A 25,648-nucleotide genomic window follows, 5' to 3' on the forward strand; every position below is an offset into this window, starting at 1 on the left:
TAACGAAGGTAAAAATCTGCAGTTATGTGACAAAGTAAGGTAAAGCCAAGATCGCTATTCAGTATTTTTATTATTCAAAAATAAAAACAAATCTCAAGTCACAACTTAAAGCATCAACATTCACTGATTCAAGGAACAAAACAAAATAAAGGCAAACTGTAAACCAGCAGTTGACATAAACTGTTTTCTCTTCGATGGTCCTCTTCTGCAGTGTTAGATTTGCTCTAAAATCAGTCTGATACAAGTTAGACAGCTTCAGAGAAATATACATTAACATATTTAAGGCCTTAAAACGAAGCCACCATTTCCCAAGGCAAACTCTGCACCAAAATACACAAAAAGAGGAAAATGTGCTTCAGAATTTGCGGTTTGTTAATGTTGCGGAACAAATAAAGACAAAGGAAAGCAGAAACATTGAGTCCTGCCTAATTAACAAGCCACAGCAGCTCGGCTCGGCTACACGTCTGCACTGCACAGAGATTTTTTGCTGCTGGACGTTATCTAGATTGCTACACTCTTCGCTCTTCTAACCGCTGAATTCTTATAGAAAGCTTCTGGAGTGAACGGAGCTGAGCGGTTTGATGCAGCAGCTCAGTCAGCCAGGTTTTACAGTTTAAAAAAAGGCTCCATTTACCCATGATTGAAGGAAAACTAGTCGATGAACTCTGATGTCCATCTGAACTCTGACTGTTTGTTTGAGTCCAAAACAGTTTGATATGAAGGTTAGCCGTTTACTCGTCATAAGTCCTGGCTTGTATTTCTCTGACTCTGTCATACACTTTACAGAATTTTTAAATGCGACCTGATTCCCAAATTTAAACACAATTGTCTAAAAACAATAAAAAACGTCTCTAGCTGCTCCTCATCACTCTGACGCCTCCTTATCCAGTATAAATGCTGTGTCATCTGACGTCTGCTGGTGAACACCTCTTGTATCTTCCTTCTGCACCTCTCGGACGGCGAGGACTCGTACAAGCATGGCCTCCACCGTGCTGTTGTCCAGAGGGGTGGACGAGAACCACAGAGGGCTGCTGGGAATGCAAGAATGATCCGGGTGAAGGTAGAACAAGTCGGCACGCTGCCTCACCGACTCTGGGCTGGATGGAAAGAGAGAAAACAAAGATTGTCAATAAGTTTAGACCGACAGATCCACAGAGAGACGGTCCAGTGTCCAAATGTTTACAGGCATCAAACCCTTAATACAGCAGATAAAGAATTTATAACACGACTCAACCAAAAAATAATAAATAATGAAGCTACAAACCACTTGGAGAGGTAGAACTCGTAGAGTCTGAGTGGACAGCGGAGAGGGTTCTCTGTGTTCTCCATCATCTCCACGATGTCTTCTTTACTCTTATTTCTCTTACGCCTCTTCGCTGGGACGCCGTCTGCATCTGACAAAAACACACAGAAATTCTGTAAGTGAAATACAACACAAACGTACACAAACGTACAGATGTTCACACACTGTAAGAAGACGTTTTTAGATCTTAATTCAATATTATTACAGTACAATCACTTCAGTTTGACCCTCAGCCATATCATTACCTGACTCTGCCTCATTAAAGGATTTCGGGGGGTAGAAGCGCAGGAAGCTGGTCTTGGCGTTGTTCTGGTTGGTTTTGGTGCGGCGCCTGAAGTGGGCGAAGGACAGCTGGCGGTGCTGCTCCACCGTGGTGAAGCGGAAGTACTTGCAGCTGAAGAAGAGCAGAGTGTTGAGGAGGACGATGGGGGAGTACGCCCCCAACTGTTTACAGTCCCACAGGAACTCCTCCTCCACACGGGAATAGATGAAACCTGCAGAGGAGAAGAGAGGGACGTATTTAAATCTGGTCAATCTGAGTTGATCCAACGCAGAAAACAAGTCCTGATGACTCACCGCTGGCTGTGACTGAGGGTTTGAAACCTTTCAGGATCTTGGTGATACCAACGGAGAACTTTTTGAAGATCAGGTCACTGAATATGTTCTCCAGACGACCGTTCTCCAACAGGTGCTACAGAGAAACAACAACAGTGAGACAAAACAAAAGGAAGTGTGTGATTTTAATCAGTGTTGTCCCAAATAATATAACATCATAATATCCATGAAAAGTCAGAATTTTGGAATGGGAGAGAAGAAAGTCATAGACAGTGTTGCTCATCTTGCCTGTTGTATGCCGAGACAGAGGTAAAACAGGCTGTCGGGGGAGTACGGCGCTCCGTCGGGTCGTTTGACCTCAGTGATGAAACAACAGAGGCCGTCACTGAGCTCGGCCGCGGAGCAGTGATGAACATCCTTGCTGAACGTCAAAGAAGGAGCTGATAGAAGAGTCAGGAGAAGGATGTGTCAGCCATGTTTCATCTGTTTCAGACAGCAGTGAAACCCTTGTGCCATCTTATTCCTGGTATGTTTAATGAGTTGACATTTGGGAATGAGACTGACTTATAATATTTTATTATTTTTCTCTTTATTGGACAGTGAAAAGGCAGAATAAAGGCAAAGGTTGCAGGTATGCGGCATACACTTTAAACATTTGGCTACCAGAGCTCCCTATCTGGAATCAAAGGGTAAGACTACTAAATGTTGAATTATAAAAAAAAAAGGAAGAAAGACAGAAAAACATACAAGAAACGAGGTCCAGGTTGGTTTGTGACTTCCTCCACTGTATCCATCTCCTCCAGGCGTCAACTCCACGACGACTCTTCAGTTTGCGGTGCTTCCTCGACGAGGCCTTAGTTGCCTTGGACGACTGCTGCAGCTTACGACCCTTGGAAAGAGTGGAGAGACAAGATTACACCACAGAGAGATAAAACGACAGCTTCTTAACTCATTCCCCAGGTGGTTGGTTACCTTATTCTTGTTGTGGACTTTCCCCACAGTTTGTTGTAATAGTGGAGGGGCTGTAGCAGAGCTCGGTGAGCTGCAGGGATCCTCTCTCATCTCCAGAGCAGGAAGAGGAGCTGGAAGAGGAGCTGGAGCAGGAGCTGGAAGAGGAGCTGGAGCAGGAGCTGGAGCAGGAGCTGGAGCAGGAGCTGGAAGAGGAACTGGAGTTTGGAGCTCAGGATGAGGCTCACTGGGCACGCACACTTGTGGTGTTTTTTTGTGGGTGTCAGAGAATGAGTCCTCTTGGTCTTTGAAAGCGGTGTGATGATCTGTATGCAGGTCATCACTACAGTTACTCTTGTGCTCTGAAAATAATGATGAAAAGTTGAGGATAAACCAGTGTTGAGATGGAGATTTTGCATGTTTGCAAGACCAAACAAAAATAATAAATTCAATGTTTTTTGGATAATCTTATGCTTTGATGCGAGGTTTGCTCTGGTGCTGTGCTTTGTGACAGAATGATTCTGACAATGTTTTATTTTCATCTTTTTCTGTGTACTTTGGTTGAATAAACTTGGTAAATAAAGAGCTGAAACTGTCTCCTCATTAGGTTACTACGTCTATTTCCTTCCTTCCTCAAATCTAGTTTTAGTTTAACAGCATCATCACTTCACTTCCTTTTCATCAAACGTCTTACCTTTTGAAGTATGAATTTCTTGTCTTTGTCCCTCTTTGGACACCGCTCTGTCCTTCTGCCCGTCTTCTCTCTCTGGGTTGTTCGTGATCACAGGAAGAAACACAGGAACAGGCAGCTGCAGAGGAGACAGTTTGGGAAAGACTTCAAGGTCTTTTTCAAGCTACTTTTTAACCAAATACAAGATAGATTTTTTGGACAAATCATCTTTTTTCTTATTCAGGTAAGGTATAATGATATGCAGTATATGTAATCTCATTCAGAGGTACCTTTATGTAGGAATACGGTTATTAGAGTAACTTTTATATCTTTTAAATTATACTGAAGACATTGTAAGATGGACCTGTAGACACCCTGATTTATTGAATCGTTTGATGGCACAGATTGACAGGAACCTAAGGGAGGGCGGAGAGACTTTGGTACGGGTTACTGGCTGGACTCAAACTGAGGATGTTGCTGTTATGTGTGTTAAATGGCTGGATCACAAGGACGCCTCATGCTGGCCCCAAACAAGAGGATAATTGGGCAGATTTTGGGTCTGATTCACCCCTCCAAACAATCGCAGGGGTGTTTCTCTATTTGAGGCTGGTCTGAGCGGATTATCTGCCCAAATGATGCTGTAGTGTGAGGGGTTTATATACATAATGTTAATGTTACGGATCCTTAAATTGAAAGAATGCAGTGTAAAGCCCTGATATTTGATGTTTGTCTGTGATAAAAGTAAAAAATAAAAAGGTTTGCAAGAGGTCTCAGAAGTGTTTTATGTACCGGTATGGGCAGGCCCACAGGCTTTGGTGTGTACTGGCTGTACATGTTCATAGGCACAGGAACGAACACTGGCACCGGGATAGGCAGGACTGTTGGTCCAGAGTTGTCTGCATACAACAGACAAAACAAACAAACAAACCAACATAACATCAAAACTCTCAATTCTGAAAAAACGGTGTGTGTAGATCAATCCTGGAAGTGAAGTTTACCTGTCTGTGCTTCCGTATCGACGGTCTGTGTTGTACAGGAGACTCCTTTGTTATGAACCAACGGTGTGCAGAGCATGGACTTGTTCTTCAGCTCCTTGGGGACGGTTTGAACACTGGCCTGGCAGCAGACAATAAAGGCAACATCTTCAACAACAACAACAGCTTCAAACTTCAAAAGGACCACAAATGTTCCGCATATACTGCAGGTTTGCACAGATCATTTTGTTTTTGGAGAAAACTTACATGTCCAACAACCTTTGTCTGAATGTCCGAGACAGGGACTGTGGACAGATGGCAGAGTTTGAATCAGAAAAACAAACAACTGAACCAAAGCATATGAAGCACCAAAATGTCTTATGATTAATAGCATTTCTACAGTGCATACATAAAGTGTGTGTGTCTGAGAATGCACCATGTTGTGCAGAGCTGGCAGAGGCACTGTGCCGCCTCGACAAAGCGCCAGCAAGCGAGATGACGTTAGCAATGACCGGGGAGGACTCCACTGTGCCCGCAGGTCTAGAGGGTGAAGAGACTGTCGGTGGGAGACAAAGAGGAGTGAGCAGAGGCTGTAACTCATTTATCTCATAACATTTTATAGATCATATTTAATATTAACTTCAACAGGTATCATATCTGTGTGAAATGACTGACCCAAGAAAATGTCAGCATGCAGCAGTCAGGCAATAAAAACACAACTAATTAACTAGAACGTGACCCTGTTGTGTTAGAGATTATGCCTGTTATAATCCCTGACGCAATCGATTTAGTACTTTAACGTACTTCGGATTACAACTTAGCACCATCAAATATTTACAAAAATTAATGCTGATGATGTTAAACATTAAATACATCATCTTTAAACTGTTTTCAGTTCAGTAAATGTCTAAAAGAATTACCAAATTACCACTTTCTGTTTCATTTATGTTTTACACAGTGTCCCAGCTGTTTAGGCTTCTGGTTTATACAACAGTAAAACACACCTGTGTTGACCATCTGGACCTTTTTATTGCAGAAATGCAGGAGACATTTCAGGTCACAGAAGTGTTTGACCTCTCCCAGGATGGGAAGACTCTGCCTCAGTTTCCCTTCATGACCACAGGTGTCACACTTGGCAACCTGAGAGAAAGCAGAGTGTAAAGGTTAGTCTGTTCAGAGCTCTTTGTCACCGTCATCACTAGTATTTTAATGAGGGATTTAACAACTTCCCCATTCTGGTTTGCTTATACATAGGTAGGGCTGCAACTAATTTTTTTTTTTTTTTATTGGTTTATTTTCTGATTACTGTCTAAATTAATTATTTGGTCTACATGATGTAAGAACATTTGGAAATGCCTATTATAATTTCCCAGAGCCCCTGGGCCACCTGTACTTACATGGCAGAAGAGCATGTTGTAATTTGCGTTGCAGTCTTCAGAGCAGAACTTCTCTTCAGTGCCTTTATACTGGGCAGTCACCACTGTCTTAGAGATGGAGAAGCAGTAAGCACAAGAGTGACAATACTCCCCCCACTTCTCTTCCAGCTCATGGTGATAGAGCATCCTGCAGCCTGGGAGGAAAAAAAGGAGAGGATCAGTGATTTACATGATTTTTTTTACCCTGAATTTCACTTGATCAATCTGTCTGTCTATCCATTCATCTTCCTCTTACCGTCACTGCAGAAGTAGCAGTCTTTGTTGTCGACCCTCTTGATGTCTCTGATGATCCTTTCATTCTTACAATACTCGCATTTACCCATGATGTTGTTGACCCTCTTAAACTCTTCAGAACAGGCCAGGCTACACACAAAATTCATTTTGCCCTGCGCACAAACACACAAATATATTCACACCGATGTCAAAGTGTATGTTAACATTTTCTGCGTTAGACTAGTCGATTTACAAATAGTGGTTGAAGAAAGGGGAATCTAAAGATCACATACAGCCCTTCCAAGCTGATTCACAGACCTGCTTCTTTAAGTGTTATACTGTCACAGAATGACAGCTTTATGCTGCCTAGTCTATCTTAAAACGACAGATCCAACAAACCTTTTTCTGGACTACTCTGGGTGTAGTTTTTAAAATGCGCCGACACTGAGCACATAGCATTTTCTCTGGTGGTTTGTGGAAATCACACTGGGTTTGGTTGGAGGCTGTTGGTGGGTTAGTATCAGCATTCTGCGTCTCCTGTGACAAAAAGAGCAAAAAAATGCACAAAGGTCAAACTGACCGATTTGGTATCTAGTATGAAAGCGTAAACAGACCATCTATGAAAAAGGAACATGTCACTGGCAGCAGTAGTCTCTCTGAGAAGTCCAAACTGACCTGAATATCTTGGAGGTCAACAACTATTTTTAATTTTAAAAAATATATATTTTATGACATTTTATAGACCAAACAACTAATTGATTAATCAAGAAAATAATCAGCAGATTGGTGACGACAACGACAATCAATATTTGCTGCAGGGTAACGTTCATCCATTAGCTATATTCACTTATCCTTTAAATGGTCGCATGACGAATGGAGCCGATCCCAGCTTATAAATCTATTGTTGGTCTTGGTGGCTTGAAGGGCATTGTTGACAATGTGCTTCAATTTAATGGAAGCAGTAGTGATTTGATAAAAACAACAGCATGTTCATCATCTATTCCCATTCTTTCTCTATAAGTACTTATCCCTTACACCACAAAATCCTTTATTTTGCTTTATCATACCGGGTGATTTCCACAGATGGGTAACATGAAAACATGAAACTGAAACCAATTAAAAGAAAGACAATATTCTATACAAACTAGTCTGTCTCTTACTTTCCATTTGTGCCTTTCAGCCACAAGCTCATTGTTTAATTATGATGATATATTTTAATTTTAAAGGTTGGTGATTTCCAGCAGAGCACTGTGGTTTCTGGCAAATGTTACTCAACCTGGAGTTCTTCTACTATTCAGCTACTTCTTACACTACTCCTGGTTCCTTAATCAAAGAAATAAGAGTTTTGAACACTATATAATCTGTAGGTTGTATTACCTTGAAAGTCATGGCACAGGTTAGAGTGCAGAAGTTTCTGATGGAGGCGTCTGACATGGCGAGGTGGCAGGCTGGTACTGTGGTCTTACCACAGTGGTCACAATCCAATGGAAGACCTGTAGAGAAAAAGAGATTGACAAATGAATGAGGAAATTACTAATATCACACGTACTGTGTGTAAAACTGCATCAACTTTAGTCTCAAAGGTGCATTACCTAAAATGAGCTGGAACCTTTATTATAGACAGAGAGAGAAAAATAATTACAGTCTAGTACCTGACGCACTGACAGCCTGGATCTTGGACGCCATCACACAACTGGTGGTACAGAAAAGCTCCACCTCGTTCTCACTGTTTTTGTTTTCAACCATGTCTGTCATTAAACGAGGGGTGCAGCACATGGCACACGGCTGCTGTGTTTGGATTTTCTGCAGAGTAATAAAACAGTACAGAGAGAATATTAAGCCCAGGCATGGATATTATATCACCAGACCAGAAGTAGTGCACAACATAATAACAATGATTTTTTACAAAGATAAAGGACTTTTTTTTCTTTTTGTTATATTCTCACAGTATTTTTTTTATTTTGTTATTTTATCTTACTTTATCACAGCCTTTTACTTAAACAAATCTGTTTCATTACCATACAAAGGGTTAAAAAAAACTTGACTAAACATTGTTTCCAGCCTTTAAAACAATTTCCGTATTTTTGCGAAAAGATCTTTTTTTAATTAATCTTTGACATTAGACAGATATTTTAAGATTTCTTTACCTTTCTGAATTGTGCCAGACACTCTACACTGCAGAGTTTTCTGCTGCCATCTTTCATCTTGAGCACCACAGGTGTGTTGCAGTGGGAGCAACAGTTCACACAAACAGACAGGTTGTTCATGTTGCAGAAGCGCAGAAAACAGGGGTCACTGCAGAGCTCGTGGGCGACGCCCTGCTGTGTGATCTCATGTCTGCTCTGCAAGAAGTTAAACAAAAGACAGTTTGTGGTTCATTATTCATATAAACCTGGGGGCTCATTGTAGAAACTTCCCAGAATCATGTTTCCTAACCACATGTATTATTACAATAAAGAAAAACTTATGATTTAATCTTTTTAAATGTGTTCCCTTGTCTCTTACAATGCAATATCTGCTGCACATGCTGCATTGTGACTGCGATGCGACTGGCTTGATGGGTATTTTGGCAGACATTATTCTCTTGTAGGTGAACGAAGACAGGCAGGCCTGGCTGCAGAAATCCTTCATCGTCTCCTCAGTATCCACTGGGGCCTGGAGGACATCCTGAGGATTTGTTATCGCCCTGAGAGAACGAGGAGGGATGAGATCAGCTCAATGAAAAAAATATGTACATTCAGCCGAAATTCATTTAAAATTCATTGAATTAAATGACTGTATGACTCACTGAAGGCAGAAGTGGCAGGTCTTCTTAGCTTGTTTCATTTGGTAAAATTTCAAAAGGCAGGGAGATGAGCAGAAGATATCTGGGTGACTCTTCCTCTGATAAACGGTCTCTCCGTCCACCAGTGCATTTTTGCAGTTGGAGCAAGACGCAGGCAAATCCATTTTGGTCTCAGTGGACACTGTGGATGTGTCTTGTTCCGTGAAAGAGAAGACTGAACCAATCTTCAAGTCCTCCTGTCAAAACCAGAACCAGTGTGTTGATGCAGTCAGGGGACTTTGATGTACAGTTACAGCATTTAGATATGTCCACTATTGTGTGTCTGCTCCTGTTTTACTCATCAATATCAGTGACGACAACATCATCTACCATCCTATGAGCTGTATCATGTGTCCTACCTTTGCCACTTTAGGCTCGTCCTTGATGTCCTCTGCTGATATGGAGAATGAGAGATATTGTTTGTACTCTTCATCAATGGGCTCTTCTTTTATCTTGAGGAGTGAACAGTGACCGAGTTAGTTGTATAACATTTACAACGGAGAAGTCTGTGCAGATCATTGTGATCATTTACTTTCTAATATGCACACACTACTACTCACCTTGAGAAAAATAATCTTCTAGTGATATTACTTCTCAGCCAGTAAATCGGTCACATTGTTATACAGAAATGTGGTTTCACGTCAGACCTTGAATCTGTGTATTACAATTATTGCACATAATACTCACAAAGCCCAGATTTGGTAGTGATGGCTTCACTTCTTTAATGTCTTCTTCACTCAGTGGTGGGCTGTTCCTTTCTATAAAGATGTGGTAAAAATTAGTCAACTTCTGATTTGAAGAGAATGTTTTTCTTTAGTATCCAGACAGTATCCAGTCTAGAGTATATGGGATAAACTATCTATGCATGAAAATTATGACTGAGCAAGGTAAGCAGCCAAATGCAACCAATTCTCTCTTTTGATTGTAAACTGCTGTCAAAGCTCAAACGTTATTCTATATTTCAGTTAAAAGTACCTGAGCGATATAAAATATAAAGTAGTGGAGAGAGAGAAAGTGGTAGAGGAGGGAAGAGATATGATTGTAGTACCTGAAACAGTGAAAGACTGAGCCTTGTGCACCATCATACATCTGTTGCTACAGAAGAAGTCCAAACTGCCCTCGTCATTTCTATTTTCAATCATGTCCGACATCTGATGGGACGTTTGGCACATGGGGCACAGCTGAGGGGTCTCAATCTTCTGTAAAGTCATAAAAAAAGAAAAGAAGGATGATGTGCAATTTAATATTCAAACATCTTAAAAATACCAGCACGTATCTCAAGACTGCTGATTGCATTTTTTTTTTTAAATCAAAACATCTTTAATGACAAAGTGATCCAGAATGGAAAAAAGGGAGTAAATAATCATTGCTCTATTTATAATATAACTGAATATATCAATAAATAATACCATTAAACCACCACATAAAAAGCTACCTTAAACCACCAATCATGATAGTTGAACTATGAAGTTTATTTATTTTCTGTTCTATTACTAGCTCATTTGATTTATTTTGCTCCTTGGTTTTCCAAATTCTTGCTTGAACATATTTAATTCTTAATTTATTTCTTATTGTCTCAAGAAACAAACATTTTCCTCACGTTAATATGATCATGAGATGAGTGCACGATAGGACACAGTTATAAAACCATGAACTGTGTAAAATGCAAGTAAATAAACAATTACGTGATATTTGATTAGCTGATGCTGCCTATTTCTAACTTAGTAATATGCAGGGTATTTAATGTTTCATAATAATGTGTTAGTTTCTTCAGTGTTAATTTGGAAGTTATGCCAACTGCAGCTCCTTAACGTTTTCTGTCCTGGACGAAAGACGTAACCATGAACAAAACGTCTGATTTCCACACCTCTTTGACCTTGACCAGACATTCTTCACTGCAGATGGTTTTACTGCCGTCCTCCCTCTTCAGCATGAGAGGTTTGTTGATAAAGACGGAGCTGCAGATGTCACAGGTGAACACAGGGAGGTTGTTGACTTTGTAGTAGTTGATGAAGCAGGCGTCGCTGCACATTCTAAGCATTAAGCCATCCAGGCTCTGCCTGACTTTGCACTGAGGAAGAGGACAAAAGAGGATGTGCATGTTACTGCAGGCTAATCTTTGTAAACAGAGAAAACATTATGTAATTTTCATATGTGTCCTTAATGTCATATATTTAAAATCATTGTGCATTGAAATAAAGGTTTAAAATAAAAGTTTAAAGCATTTATTTTCCTTACAAAGGCAAGTCTGGCGCACATGCTACACTTAGCAGTGTTCCTCTTGGAGTTGACAGAGGTGAGGCAAGTGTTGCTGCACAATTCCCTTATAGTTCCTGAATCATCCACCGGAGCCAGGATCATGTTGTGAGGTCGCATTATCACCCTGAGGGAGAGAGATCAAGATGTGATTCTGTTCTGACAAAGACCTTGTTTTTTAAAAGAATAGGTTTGCCTGCAATACCTCAGCCTCCTAAATCTAAGCTAGTGTGTGCTAGCTGATCACCAGGGATGAGCAAGTAAACCATTATCTGTAAGTGTATCCATAATCGGACAGTGCAGGATTTCAACCAGAAGTGTGTGGGACAAACTGGAAGTTATTAATTTAAGCCTGAAATTGATATGGGATGACCAGAAGTTGATATATTTAGTATTTATCAGAAAACTATATACAGAAAAACCTCAGATCAAAGTTATTGACCACAAGAGTAAGAAAACTATTAAAAGAAAAAGCATTTTATAAATTTGAATGATCAAACTTCAGTCAGCTCCCCAATGAGGATTTCCTTCATCAAGAGTACGAACAGTCACACATTTTACTCAGATCAAACTCGTAACTACGTGATCTGTAACAGATACTCATTTCCTCCCAGTACTTGCTCAATCCTACTACTCACAGTACTGGTTTTGGACTTACTGAAGGCAGTTGTAGCAACTTTTGGCACCTAATTTGTTGTTGGGATGCCTTTTAGAGAGGCAAGAGGCTGAGCAATAAACCTCTGGTGAGCTCTTCGTCTGGTAAAGCGTCTGTCCTTTTGGCAGTTCTTTTCCACAGAGGCAACAAACAACGGATGAGTCTGCAATGATGATTGTTGGTGTGTCCCATTCAGCAGCTGGAGATGCAACATTTCTGTTTACAGTGGAGTCCTCCTGTGGGACAATTACAGTACAGTGGTTAGAAGCTGTCCCTGGACTGACATGTAAACCTGCTTAAATAGGACTGAATCAGACAAACTTTCGTCGGCTTTTCTGCTGAATGTATTGAAATATACTCACAGTAGTCAATTTTTCTTTCAGTTGTATGTTTCTCTTCCTCTTTTTTAACCAAGCTGAGCATTCCTTGCCTGAAAGGACAAAACAGAAACATGGAAGATAAAGTAACTGTTACCATTGCAACTTTAAGTTGACTTTAAAATATAGTATAATAGTTTTTAACCACTGTGCAGTGTTTGAGAGTCTGATAAGCCTTAAAATCCACGGATGTATGGCTCAATCTGTACCCGTATCATCCCAAATAAAAAAGTCCCAGGTGTCTTTTAATGCTGTGTTATCGTTGATCTTGATGCCTGCTAAAGAGGCCAAAGACAGTGAAAAGAGGAGGACGTGTATCAAGAAAAAAAACCTTATTCTTATAACTTATAACTTATTCTCTTACCGTGAAGCTTGTATTCTATTGCGAGTCTGTATGACGTCACACAGGCGCGAGTGCAGAACAGCTCCACCATGTTCTCACTGTTTTTGGAATGAACCATGTCTGACAACGGTAGAGAAAGGTGGCATGTGGTGCACCGGTAGGGCGTCTTGTTATTCTGCATATCAATAGAAAAAGAAAGGCAGAAAAAGTAATTATTTTATTCACAAAAATGTAAAAGAATTGAGTTTATTCTTTCAGGATTAGACTGTTGGTAATGCTTTTGCTTATTTTTAACACGGATGGATGAGGCTATAGTTAGTTTTGATATTTCTGCACCTCCATGAACTCATCCAGACACGTGCCACTGCAGATGGTTTTGGTCTCCTCCTCCAGCTTCACCATTAGTGGTTTTTTGGTGCAGGTGGTGCTGCAGTTCTCACAGATGTCCGTGTTGTCCCTACGGAAATCGTCAAAGCAGGAGCCGCTGCAAAACTTGTGGACAACCTCATACAGTGTGAACTCACATGTTGTCTGCAGAGGATAATGATAAAAGCTCAGTGAGTACAACAAAGACTTTACAGTTAAAATCAGCAGTTTTGTTGACAATGATTTCAAGTTGGAGGAAAAATTGTTTTTGCTTACAGTGCAGGATTTGGAGCACATGCTGCAGACTGATGGTGGCGTTTGGCTGGATTCAGGTTCGGACTTAAAAGAGCACAGACAGGTCACACTGCAGAAGTCCTTCATAGTTCCCTTAGTGTCCACTGCAGCCATGATGAGGTCCTGTGGCTGCGATATCGTCCTGACAGAACAAGCAGGTGAGATGATAAACAGTTTGTTACAATATCAGCTTTTGATGTGGTGAATAAACTTTGACACAAAGATAATGTTTATGGATATGATGAAATAATCAGGATGTTTTTCACAGACTCACTTTTTACAGTAATGGCAGGTCTTGGTTGCTGGTTTGTTGATGGGAAACATTTCAAACAGGCAGTTTTTGGAGCAGAAGACATCTGTGAATCCTTTCTTCTGGAACGCCGTTTGACCCTTCATCATGCTTTTCTTACAGCGCGAGCAGGTCATCTGAACTGTCTGATATGCAATAGAAATAAAGAACAAGTAATATTTGATTTAAACTAAACTGTGTAAATTCTGTGGTTATTATGTTCGTTTTTTTTATTTTGGCACATAAATAATTGAAGATGGAGTATTCTTGGAGGCTGAATAACTAAGAATAATAAATATTTAAAGTACTTAAATATGTGAGAAATATGAAATTGCAGATAAATCTTTTATCGTTTTTCTGCAGTGTGCAGAAGAAATAATGCAACAATCGACCAGCTCATACCAGCTCTCAATGAAAAACACGTAATCTTTCAGATTTGAGATGGTACGTACTCACAAAATGACTTCATAGTGATTCAATTTTAAATTATCTTTCACAGTTACAGTGACTAAATACTCGTATAATGCTATGTCCACCTCATGAACAGTCTATCATTTCAACTTAGAAGTGTGTGCCCCTACCTTTGCATCGCTCGGCTTCGTCTTGTCGTCTGTTGTTGGACTCTGGTTGTTTGCATCATGCACAGTCTGATCTTTCAGTGGTTGCTTGACAGAATTACACGCAGATGATAACCTGGAAATGTGGGCTGGATCCAGCAACTTCGCCTGGAACACGACAAACAATGTTTGTTCAGCAAATGATTAATTTCATGTTAAAATGGAAAATCAAGTTTTGTTGAGACTTTTTATATTAATGGTCACATCAGCCATTACACCACAGAAGAGTATACTATACTATCAAGTATTGAAAAATGTCTTGTCGTTTGATACCAAATTTCAGAACAATAGGAGTTAATCTCATCAGCATCATTGAGCTAATAAGCATGCAGCCTGCTTGTCTCAGACATGGAGGGAAAACGTTGTGTGTAATGTAATTAATCCTTTGTTAAAACAGATTTCATAAAATTGGTATTCAACAAAGTATCGTTCAGGAAATGGTATCAAAGTCAAGGTATCGGTATCGTAAATTTCTTAACAATACCCAGCCCTATCTATAAAGAAGGTTTTAATTCATACTTTGAACCAGTTTTTATTATAATATGAAAAAGTGGAGAGAAATTAGATACTCACAATGTCCAGTTTTGGGATCAATATCTTCACCTCTTTCATGCCAGCCATTGCAGCTAGTAATTTGTTCTTTTCTATAAATAATAAAATCAAATATGGGTGTAAAACAAAGTTCTTATTATACTTCTAAAATTCAATTAATATACTAATGGGTGGATTGCTATGGAAGTTTGTGCAGATTTTAATGATCCACAGAGGTTGAAGTCTACCGACTTCCACTCTAACACCATCAAGATGTAAACACTTTTGTTTTTGAGTGAAATATCTCAACAACTATTGGATGGATTGCCATGAACGTTACTTCAGACGCTCAAGATCCCATGAGGAGAAAATTCTAATGACTTTGGTGATACTGAAATAGCTTAATATCTATTGGATTGGAGCATACTTTTGTATAGACATTCATGGATGTGTCCTATTGATTTTTTGAGACACCAAAATGATTTTACCTGTATTTAAAGTGGCAGAGGAACTTCTGCTCCAGCTATTTTGTTCCGCTCCTTTCTTCGGATCATCTTTCTCCACATGGTTAGCTGCATCTATGTCCATGCTCTCTACCAGGTCTGCAACAGTGCTGTGATTCTCAGGTGAGCTGTCGGTCTTCTTCGCACCACTGCTGTCTTTGTCCTGCTTGGTCTTATCTAGTACATCTGAGTCATTTGTGTCGCCATCTCCAACATTTTCCTCATTTCTGATGTCCTCATCAGTGTCAAAGTCCATGTCAAAGTCTACATTCATGTCCTCATCGTCATCACTGAAGGACATCTTTGTTGCATTCGCATTGCTACGAGACAATGTTTTCTCAGGCTTTTCCTCTGACCGGTCAGTCTTCTCAGTGCTCACATCCTTCAGCTCAGATGCCGCATTTTCCCTCTCCTGCTTCCTGGGCCTGCCTCTGCCACGCTTCTTCAAGGGACCACTGGAAATGGGACTGGAAAAAAATCTCGAACATTTGCTGGGTTCTTTAGTTGTTGAAAGGGACCCTTTTGAGGAGGAGAGACCTGACAGAGACAAAGAGCTGCAGCTATTTTCACTCTCCTGCTTCCTGGGCCTGCCTCGGCCGCGTTTCTTCAGAGAACAACCGGAGATGGGACTGGGAGAGTATCTGGAACATTTGCTGGGTTTTTCAGTTGTCGAAAAGGAGTCAAAGACCATGTCAAAGTCTACATTCATGTCCTCATCGTCATCACTGAAAGACATGTTGGTTGCATTATCATTGCTATGAGACAATGTTTTCTCAGGTGTGTTCACATCATAGCTCTCAGGCGTTTCCTCTGGCCAGTCAGTCTTCTCAGTGCTCACATCCTTGAACTCAGATGCCGCATTTTCACTCTCCTGCTTCCTGGGCCTGCCTCTGCCACGCTTCTTCAGAGAACCGGAAAAGGGAATGGGAAAATATTTGGAGCTTTTGCTGTTTTTTTTAGTTGTTGAACAGGAGGCTATTGAGGAGGAAAGACCTGGAGGAGACACAGAGGTACAGCTATGTGAGAAGATGATCTACAACTTTCTCCTTCACTCCTTATTTGATTTACATTCAACCAGAGAAGTCAAACATTTCCTCTCTATTCGTTTTATAGGGTTTCTTTTATCTGAGTCACCTGACTCCAATAATTTTCTAGCTTCCTAACCGACTCTTATTACGGTTTTACAGCAGCTCTGACCAGGACTGTGACTCCTGCACCCTTAAAAGAATACAAAATACAGCTCACTGGATATTTGGAGTCTGTGCATTACATACCGCTCGGCTGTAAAGAACTTTCTGATTCTTCATTGTCGTCCCCAGCATCACAGTTGTCCTTCTCAACATCAGATTTGTCCTCCTCAGCATCACAGTTGTCCTTCTCAACATCAGATTTGTCCTCCTCAGCATCACAGTTGTCGTTTTCGACATCAGATTCATCCTTTTCAGCGTCACATTTCTCAGGAATGTCCTGCTCCAGTTCATCTTCAAAGGAAAGCAAGATATGTATACATCTGTAGTACCAACATTATTGGGTGATAGGATTTCAACTAATAACCAGAATTAACAAAAAAAAAATCAAAGTTCCTTGTAGTAGCTTTAAAAGAAAACTCCACAGAGCACCTTTAAGTACTGAACTGGACACATACCTGCAATCTCAATTTCCTCGAGAGATTTTCCTTCAAATCTTTCAAGACATCCACTCTCCATTGCTGACAGTAGCTCTGAGATTTTTGCAATGATGACTGCGGCCTCAGGCGTCTGATAATAGTCCCTGTCGGTCTGGATGTCACGGCCCAGCAGTTTGGCTAGCTGATCAAGCTCTTCATTTGTGAGGCTGAGAATCTGGAAAAATCTTGCAACGTGCTTACGAAAACACACAGACCTGAGGTCCACTTGGTTCTTTGCACCACACCGAGCTACAAACGTCTTGAAGCACAGGTGTCCTTGGTAGAAGCTCATCCACGTGGCACTAGGTTTTGCAAACAGGAAGAGATTGTTTGGATGTACACCACATGCGTCTCTCTTGCTCACAAGCAGTGTTAAAGCATCGAGCAGTTTGGTGGTCAATGTAACGGCAACTTTTTTGCCCTTGTTGTTCCTGACATTGATCTTCACAGAGTGCTTGGAGAGAATCTGATCTAACTGTGACTGGCAAACAGCAGCGTCCTCACGAGGCTCAGTCTTGTCCCTCTCATTGAATGACTTTAGTGTTACTTTTGAAACTTCCATCATGTTTTTGTTCAAGACTGACACTTGAGCAACTGTCACTCTGAGAAGTGCATTGTAGACTGGAGGACATTCGTACAATGTCAGACTCTCAATTCCAGATGCTGCCGTCTCTTCCAAGCACTGAAAGAGAAGCTGCACATCATGAATGAACGGGATGGTTGGTGTGTTGTTCGCTGTTTTTGATTGGGGGACATAGGCCCATTCTTTATCACACAACTTCATAAATGTCTCCACTTCATTCATCTTCTGTTTATCGGCATCCTCTTTCAAAGCCCTGGCAAAGTTAATGCCGGCAATTTTCTTAAGTAAATATCCCAAATGCATCCAGACACTTGGTTTGTCACTGGTCTTCGTTTCTTCATTGAAACCAGCAACTTCTCTGGCCGCTTCGACAACTTTGCTGAAGTTTTGAGGTTTGACAGCATCCTCAACGCTATTTATTGACTTTTCTCTTAATTTCAACAGGAGTCTTCCCATTAGCCTCAGCCTATGTGTAAAGCTGCCATGTCTATTTTTACCTTTATTCATGTGGTAAAAACACTGTGCGAGCTGCAGTATATGGGGATCATTCAAAACTACAGATGCAACCTCATCATTCTTCAGTTTCTCTAATAACTTCTTCACATCTGATGAGATCTCCTTGGGGTCTGTTGACAGTGCAGCATCAACCAAACTTAAGATTTTCCTCTGGCCAGGGGTTTGATATTTTGAGGACCTCTTTGCCGCACACCTTCGCGAATGTCGCCACATGTCCTTACGACTACGCATGACTTTACAATATAGACAGAGAGCAAATGCTTTTGCATCGGTTCGCTTGTCTGGTCTTTTTCTGTTCACTTTCAGTTTTCCACGGCAAGTCCTCAAAACCTCTTCATTATGTTGGAAATTTCCTCTGTTTCGTAACTCATTCAATATCATAGCTCTGTCCTTGGAGTCTACCGGCAGGCCAAACACTGCAGCTATTTCAGGCTCTTCATTTCTATGGGTGAAAAGGTGACGAGGAAGTTTCAATACACCTTTCCCGCAAATGTAACAATAATTCTTGCTGCGGGTAGCACCTTCAGGCTCATCATCAGAGGTAAAACTGTCAGGGTTGTATTTAGCCTCGTCCTCCACCTGCTGGATGCCTGAAGCTTTGGTGGGTTGTTGCACAAGGCGCTGCTGTTTAGAAGAATCTGGATCTGGACCGTTCTTGAATTTGGGACTCTTCCGGTTGTTGTTGCTGGTGAAACTGTCATCGCTACTTGGTTCATCATCAGGTACGTAGTCGTCATCAAAGCATGATTCATCAGAACTGGTGGCTCCTGCCGAGTCCTCAACCTGGAATTATGAACACGTAATTTTATTTAACACAAAACAAAAACAAAACAACAAGAATCTCATATTTGTCAGTCTGTAGAATCTACTATGTTCTGTTTTAGCTCCTGTCTATTTATGGACCGCTTCCTGAAGACCCAGTCTGCTCTGATTGGTCAGCTCACACACGCCTGAGCAAACTCTGCTTTAAGTGAATTATGACCATTATTTTCCCATTTTATACATTGTAAAGAAAAAAAAATGGCTGTATAAACAATCTAGAGAATAATCGCAAGTTGTAACCTGAAAAATAATTTGAAAGAATATATCTTAAAAATTCAAAACATTTGCTGTAGACGGCAGTGACATCATAAGGAGTACACATCTTACATAACATCCATGCTTAACTCTTCAACCACACATCTACATGGTGCTTAATAAGGGAGATACATTCAACACTTACACGTTCATCCTCTGATGAAGATGCAGCAGCACTTAGGTCCATCTGTGATGTTTTCAGGTCCTCACTGGATTTCTGTAGATAGAAGAGGACGGAAAAGTCATGATGAAATGACCCAGTTGTACACGTATACAATCTAAACAATTTAAATCCAATACATTACATCTGTGTCAGTACTTCTTTTATACATCGTACTATGACAAAACTTATAATGGGTAGTTATTTTTGATAACATGTCCAATTAAATGAATTAATGAATTTTTAAATATTTTTTAGAGGGTAGCAGATGAGTCACAACTCTTGTAGACATATCTGCAATAGATATCAACAGATATACTTTAATTATTTATGACATAATGGACAAAAACAAGGCACATAGCAGAAAATACACCAACCGTTGACCGCCATGGGTAGGAGGAGTCCCCGTAGTTATAAGTTATCTCCTCGCCTTGAGTTATTTCCTTCACTGCAAACAGGCACAAGTGTGGCTTTCCCTCGTAAACAACTTTCTTCATTTTGCAGTTGGGACTTATGTCATCGTCGTTCACAAGTCTTCCGAGGGACCCATCTTCTTCTGAAGCATCAATGCTGCAAGAAAAAAACATAGTCTTCATGAAACTTCAACCACTTTTTAGATTACTATTTTATCACACTGACTGATGGTAGCAACAGAGTGTTGAATATTTAGCAATTTTATCAATCAAGGCACCTTTTGTATCTGATACAATTCATTTAACATTTTCTAAATTCACACTCATGAAGGAGAAACATCACAAGAAACCTATGCAGCATGAATAGAGGAGGGTGTAGTGGTGAAAGTGAGTTTGATCTTTTCTCTTAAACATAAGCCAATATAGAAAATTTAAAAACAACAAATATTCAAAGTAAACTCACCGCCAGTTTGTTCCATTCCACGAGAAGTCAAACATATAATTGTTCAGAGCATCACCACAATTCTTTGTTCTGATTTCTTTTTGAGAGATGATTTTCCCACGATACTCGACAACGAAGGCGGACGGTTTGATTGCTTCATGGGTGAAGACACCTCTCCCTTAAAAGCAGCAATAAAAAAAACAATCCAAGTTATCCAATTATGTCCAATCATTGACAGCTTGCAATAAACACTTAACATCTGTGAACAAAAACATTTTCACATATCTGTGGATATGAGCTTCAAGCTCGTCGTAAAATAATGAATAAATTAACCTTTACCTTTATCTACAGTATGATTATTAAAAATATATACATTCCAAGTTTTTAATCAAGTTTTGTGACAGTCCATCCGTCAGGACCCCAGTTATTAAAATACATTTCCTTTGAATATGTTAAACATAAACCTCTGAATGATACAAGTATTTGTTTTATTTTGTAGGGTTACCGTATTGTATACATAAATTATGTCTTGTTGTCAATTTCTGTGTTTGTCCATGATTTCACTGCATATGTTTATGCTTGTGCACAGGTCTCTCTTCAAAATGGGATCTCAGTGAGACTAACTTTTAAAATAAATGGTACAAAAAATAATAATAAAAAATATTTTTTAAAAATATTAAAAATACAAACCTATAAAGGGGTCAATAAACATTTGTTCCAGGAAGGGTTTGTCTCTGGAGGCCTTTATGTGCTCCAGGGCATCTTGCTCAGGAGTCAGTTGCCTGCTCTGCTTCTCAGTTTGTTGTTCCACAGCATCTGGAAAATTTTATTTCAAAAATATGAATATTTAAGCATGAAGAACTAAAACATCGATCCCATACATAAACCCCATGCATCCAGCGTATGGGATGATGGTGATAAAGATGATGCTAGGAGACTGTGGCCACAGACACAATTTAAGAATACAAAGACTGAGATGATCTACATTCTATATAAATGTAAGAAACAATGCAACAATGTCCGTGATCAACTTCAGTGTCACTCTCCAAAAATAACAAATTCTTCATGACATACCACTCTGCTGAGGTAAAAGCTCTGATTCTTCATGGCCCTGCTCCACATCTGGCTCCAATTCATCTTAAAATAATAAAGCAAGATACAGGATGTATTCACTTGTAGTTGTTATTTGTCTCTACTTAACAACAACTGTCAGACGTGTTTCACGTACCCTCAATCTCGATTTCCTCCAGAGAGTTTCCTTTAAACCTTTCCAGAGAACCCTTTTCCAGTGCCAGAATAAGTTTTGCGATTTTTGCGAGCTCCACAGCTGCCTCTGGCGACCTGTAATATTCCCTGTCAGCCCGGATGTCGTGGCCCAACAGCTTAGCAAGGTGATGGAGCTCGTCGTTCTCCAGGTTGAGAAACTGGAAGATTCTTGCCATGTGCTTGTGAAGATGCACTGATCTGAGATGCTCTGGGTTCTTTGCACGACACAGACTTGAAAAAGCCCTGATGCAGTTCCCTCCGTGAAAAATACCGGTAGAATCAGAGTTCGGTTTTGCAAACAAGAAAGGATTATCCTGGTGTATGCCACATGCTTCTCTCTTGCTCACAAGCAGCATTATTGCACTGACAAGATCAGAGGTCAACAAGGCCGCAATGTTTTGGCCAGTTTTGTTTGGAATATTTATTTTGATGAAGCGTTTGGATAACACTCGAATGGTGTCGTCCCTCTCCTGGAATGTCTTGACTGTCATTTTTGAAACTTCAGGTGCACATTTGTTCAAGACTGATGCTTGTGCTAGTGTCACTCTGCAGAGTGCACTGTAGGCCTGTGGGTTTCCATCCATCTCCAGGCTTTCAATAGCAGAAGCTGATGTTCTTTCCAGGTACCTGTGGAAGACCTGCACGTCTTGAGTGAATGGTATGGTAGACGGGCTGTTTACTTTTTGTCCACTCAAAGAAGCCACGGCTGTTTTGGAGACAAGCTCACTCCATTCTCTTGCGCATAATTTCATGAATTTCTTTGTGTCTTTCATCATCTGCTCATTGCCATCAACTCCAGCGAGGACAATGGCGCCTATTTTTTTGAGTGAATGTCCTAATTTCAAAGCAAGGCTTGGTTTGCTGTAGCTCTGCATCTTTTCGTCAAAACCTGCCATTTCTTTGACAGCCTCAACAACTTTGTAGAAGTTTTTGGGTTTGATTGCATCTTCAAAGCTAAATATTGACTTTTCATGCAGGGCTATCAAAAGCCTTCCCATTCCTCGCAGCTTCTGTCTGATGTAATCATATCTATATCTGTACTTCTCCATCAGACTGGCTGTCAGCTGTATTAGAAGGTAGTCACTCTGAACTGCCTTTGCAATCTCATCTTGTTGCATTGTTAGTAGGATCTTCCACACACCAGGACCAATCTCACCTAAGACTCTTGTCTTGTCATCTGTTGCAGAGTTTGCCGCTGTCTTAGAAGCACATCTGGCCACATGTCTCCACGCTTCATTACGTCTTAACAGGCATTTACAAAATAGACAGTAAATGTGTTCTTTAGTACTCATCTCCATTGTTGGCTTGGTTATCGGTCGTCTTTTCAATTTCAACTTTCCACAGTTCTTCCTGAAAACTTCTTGATTATGCTCATAATTTCCCCGGATCCGTAACTCATCAAGTATCTTTCTTCGTTCCTTGGAGTTTTTGGGTAATGCAACAAGGTCAGCGATCTCAGGCTCTTCATCAGCGTGTGTCAAAAGATGTCTAGCAATTTTAGCATAACCTTTGCCGCAAGCATAACAATAGTTTTTAGTAGTATAAGAACTGCCTTTGGGCTTTCGCAATGTCCTGCTGGGAACATAGTCTTCATCCCCGTTGGGTTCATCAGAGCTGTAAGCAGCCTCATCCTCCTGCTGGCTGCATGAAGCGTCATGTCGTGTCACGTCTTGAGAGGAATCCAAATCTGCAAGTGAATTGTCCCTGAAGTCCAGCTGACTGTTGCTGTTGGCAAAACTTTCATTGTCATCATCATCAGAGCCGGAATCTTCATAGCTAGAAGCTGCCTCTGAGACCTCAAACTGGAAATAAGGTAAAAAAACAAGTTTTATTCATTAAGTAGATAACTTTATTATTACACATGCAGAAAAACATACAGCTCTGCCAGTATGTCATAAAAAAAGACTATAAAAGAATATCGAAATGTTGGTGAAAGCACGAAATGTAGTCTTACATACCTTTTCATTCCTTGGGGTTGAAGTAGCATAAAAGTCTTCTTTCGAAGAACTTGGTCCATCATAGGAATCCTGAAAATGTTAAGAGCAACAGAAAAGTCAAGTGTCAAAATTTGATACTAGGAATTTCCTGGATAGCAATCTACAATTTTACACACTACAAGTCTGATTCACTTTGTGTACCGCAAAATTAAAATGTACCTTGTTGACAAGATGTGTGAAGACTTTAAGGGTTATCATTAAATTAATAATAGGACTAAAGTGGATAAATAGTCAGATAAATAAATACAGGCAAAAAATAATAAAACCATTCAATTAAAAAATCAAACTCTCAAGCAACACCTTTCGAAACCAGTTAAACAAAAACTGAACATTATAACCTTCATGCATGCATTGCAGGACTTTTGCTTGAGATTGCATTAGTTCGAGCTAGGTGTTTGTAATAAACTGACAACTGACACAAACCTACCCTTGAGCGCCACGGAAAGGAGGACTTCCCGTAGTTAAAAGTTATCTCCTCGCCTGGAGTTATTTCTTTCACTGCAAACAGGCACAAGTGTGGCTTTCCATCGCAATTAACTTTCTTCATTTCACAGTTGGGACTTGTGTGATCATCATTCACAAGTCTTCCAAGTGTCTTATCCTCTGTCGAAGCATCAACGCTGCAAGCAAAACGCACTTAATGAAAATTCAGCCAGGTCTCTTTAAGACAAGAGTGAACAACAAGCAGATAACTCACCACCAGCGTTCTCCTTTCCATGAAAACTCAATCAAAAAATTCTTCAATTTGTCACCACATTTCTTCTCAGGCCTTGTGTCTTTGCAAGGAAAGGTCTCCCCCCGATATTCAACAACAAATGTGGAAGGTGCAATGGCCTTGTGGGTGAATACTCCTCTCCCTTGAGAAGCAAAGATTAACATAAAAACATTAGTCCAGTGTAATATTGTAGTAGTGTAAAATTTGACGAAACAAGTATATTTTCAGATTAAATAACAAAAAATAGGTTCAGACGGACAGACTATTACAGTCTACTGTCAAGTAATGACAGAAATACCTTCAATATCAATACAGAGTTTATGATCAGAAATGTACTACTTACCTTTAAAGGAGTCTATATACCTTTCCTCCAGAAAGGGTTTGTCTCTACAAGCAACTATGTGCTTCAGGGCATCTTGCTTAGGAGTCAGTTGCCTTCTCTGCTTCTCCATGACAGCTGGAAAATTTCCAAAAACACTAGATTAAGTTCATGTGATATGAGATCTACTGAGCAGAGATATGGCAGACAATAGAGGGTTTGGGTTCAATGTTCTTAAAGTATTTTAAGTGTTTTAAAGCAACACAATGTAAATTGTTAACCTTAAAATAACAGCTTCAAAATCACGTTGATTGTACAGTGTCTTGTAATAGGGTGAATGGTGTCTTGTTTCTGCACTATATAACCTCAGTGAGAGAGTGGATCACAGCTTTACATACATGTTTATTTCAACATACAGGTTTTCAACACATAACACTGTTATGACCGAATGAGTTTTGTTTGTAATTAGCACCTACACCGTCCTCTGACAAAGTGTTGCAGACCTGGGATTGGTATTTAGGAGTTTAGTGTTGTTGCACTCAGAAACTGTGGGGGCTGCTTAATGGCACACAATGCCAATTTCTACATAATGCTGCTTTAGCTGACCTGTTATTATGGTAGAGAAAACAGCCTGTCATCTAGCATTTATTTTAGGAAAAGCAAAGAGATTTAAAACTTAGATTTACCTCTTTATTGCCAAGTGAAATACAACACATGACTTCCTGTCTCATTTATATGTCACTTCCATCAACAAAGGCAGTATGTGTGTACTAAAGATACTTCATGTGTATACAGAAATTCATTTGTGGTATTATGTGTTAAACTATGACCAAAGATTGAAGGCAGGGGTAGATGTAGTAGCTGTCTATTGCCTGTATGTAAAGCGTTGTCTGACTGTGTTTATATCAAACCAGTTTTGCTCGGACGGAGTTGAATCTGACTCTTGTTTACTCTGTTTGTACACATGCCTTGCTAGCATGCTAACATTAACTAGTAAGCTATTGGTGTTTGTCACCAGTTTGTGCGTTTCGTTTGACTTGAACACGTGTAGCTTAATGAGCATATCTTTAAAACAGGTAACGTTTACCTTTGCTTCAGTATCCCAGGTTAGAAACGTGCAGAGTTGCAGCTAACGCAGGTGAAGCCATCTTCCCTCTGTGCGTCCGGCTTGAAAGCCATTCCTGTTCTGATTAGGACCCGCCCTCCTCGGCCTCTGATTGGCTACGACTCGTTGCCTTCGTCGTACTCTTCCTCTGATTGGCTAATTCTCGTTACCTTCGCCCTGCTCAGCCTCTGATTGGCTTACATTGACATTCTTATCCAATCCCTTTCACAGGTTA

At 40.2% G+C, this 25,648-nt stretch overlaps 1 protein-coding gene across 3 annotated transcripts; it reads right to left on the bottom strand.

Annotated features, from left to right (window-relative positions):
- Window positions 1–51: 51 nt before the first annotated feature.
- Window positions 52–25,457, bottom strand: LOC141010513 (uncharacterized). 3 transcript variants are annotated; one of them, XM_073483501.1, is made up of 48 exons: window positions 25,396–25,457; window positions 24,333–24,446; window positions 23,972–24,131; window positions 23,702–23,894; window positions 23,236–23,304; window positions 21,240–23,079; window positions 21,086–21,148; window positions 20,702–20,827; window positions 20,033–20,189; window positions 19,534–19,726; window positions 19,142–19,213; window positions 16,800–18,702; window positions 16,429–16,635; window positions 15,140–16,147; window positions 14,694–14,764; window positions 14,085–14,228; window positions 13,489–13,649; window positions 13,197–13,356; window positions 12,891–13,085; window positions 12,576–12,729; window positions 12,197–12,264; window positions 11,838–12,070; window positions 11,162–11,306; window positions 10,791–10,994; window positions 9,972–10,122; window positions 9,611–9,681; window positions 9,283–9,375; window positions 8,888–9,120; window positions 8,605–8,785; window positions 8,247–8,441; window positions 7,752–7,902; window positions 7,477–7,592; window positions 6,499–6,636; window positions 6,122–6,272; window positions 5,848–6,020; window positions 5,455–5,590; window positions 4,887–5,006; window positions 4,718–4,755; window positions 4,475–4,592; window positions 4,266–4,372; window positions 3,501–3,615; window positions 2,831–3,168; window positions 2,606–2,747; window positions 2,147–2,298; window positions 1,880–1,994; window positions 1,549–1,797; window positions 1,265–1,394; window positions 52–1,097 (listed from the first exon to the last, which is right to left on the bottom strand). In XM_073483501.1, the coding sequence occupies exons 2-48, from the start codon at window positions 24,439–24,441 to the stop codon at window positions 866–868; spliced, it is 11,280 nt and encodes a 3,759-aa protein (XP_073339602.1). In that variant the 5' UTR covers window positions 24,442–24,446; window positions 25,396–25,457; the 3' UTR covers window positions 52–865. The 3 variants fall into 3 exon arrangements, with proteins under 3 accessions (XP_073339602.1, XP_073339601.1, XP_073339600.1); XM_073483500.1 differs by having other exon boundaries at window positions 1,265–1,388; window positions 4,860–5,006; XM_073483499.1 differs by having other exon boundaries at window positions 4,860–5,006.
- Between the last annotated feature and the right edge of the window lie 191 nt (window positions 25,458–25,648).

Source organism: Pagrus major, chromosome 16 (assembly GCF_040436345.1).
Source record: "Pagrus major chromosome 16, Pma_NU_1.0".
NCBI lineage: Eukaryota > Metazoa > Chordata > Actinopteri > Spariformes > Sparidae > Pagrus > Pagrus major.

Bases quoted from the DNA above. Each gene is read 5' to 3' on its own strand.
- LOC141010513 (XM_073483499.1), bottom strand. From the start codon at position 24,441: ATGGAGAAGCAGAGAAGGCAACTGACTCCTAAGCAAGATGCCCTGAAG. The intron at 23,895-23,971 runs GTGAGTTATCTG...TTTTGCTTGCAG, and splicing joins TGGAAAGGAGAACGCTGGTG to CGTTGATGCTTCGACAGAGG. The intron at 11,307-11,837 runs GTAAGTCCAAAA...TCTCTCCCTCAG, and splicing joins AGTTGCTACAACTGCCTTCA to GGTGATAATGCGACCTCACA.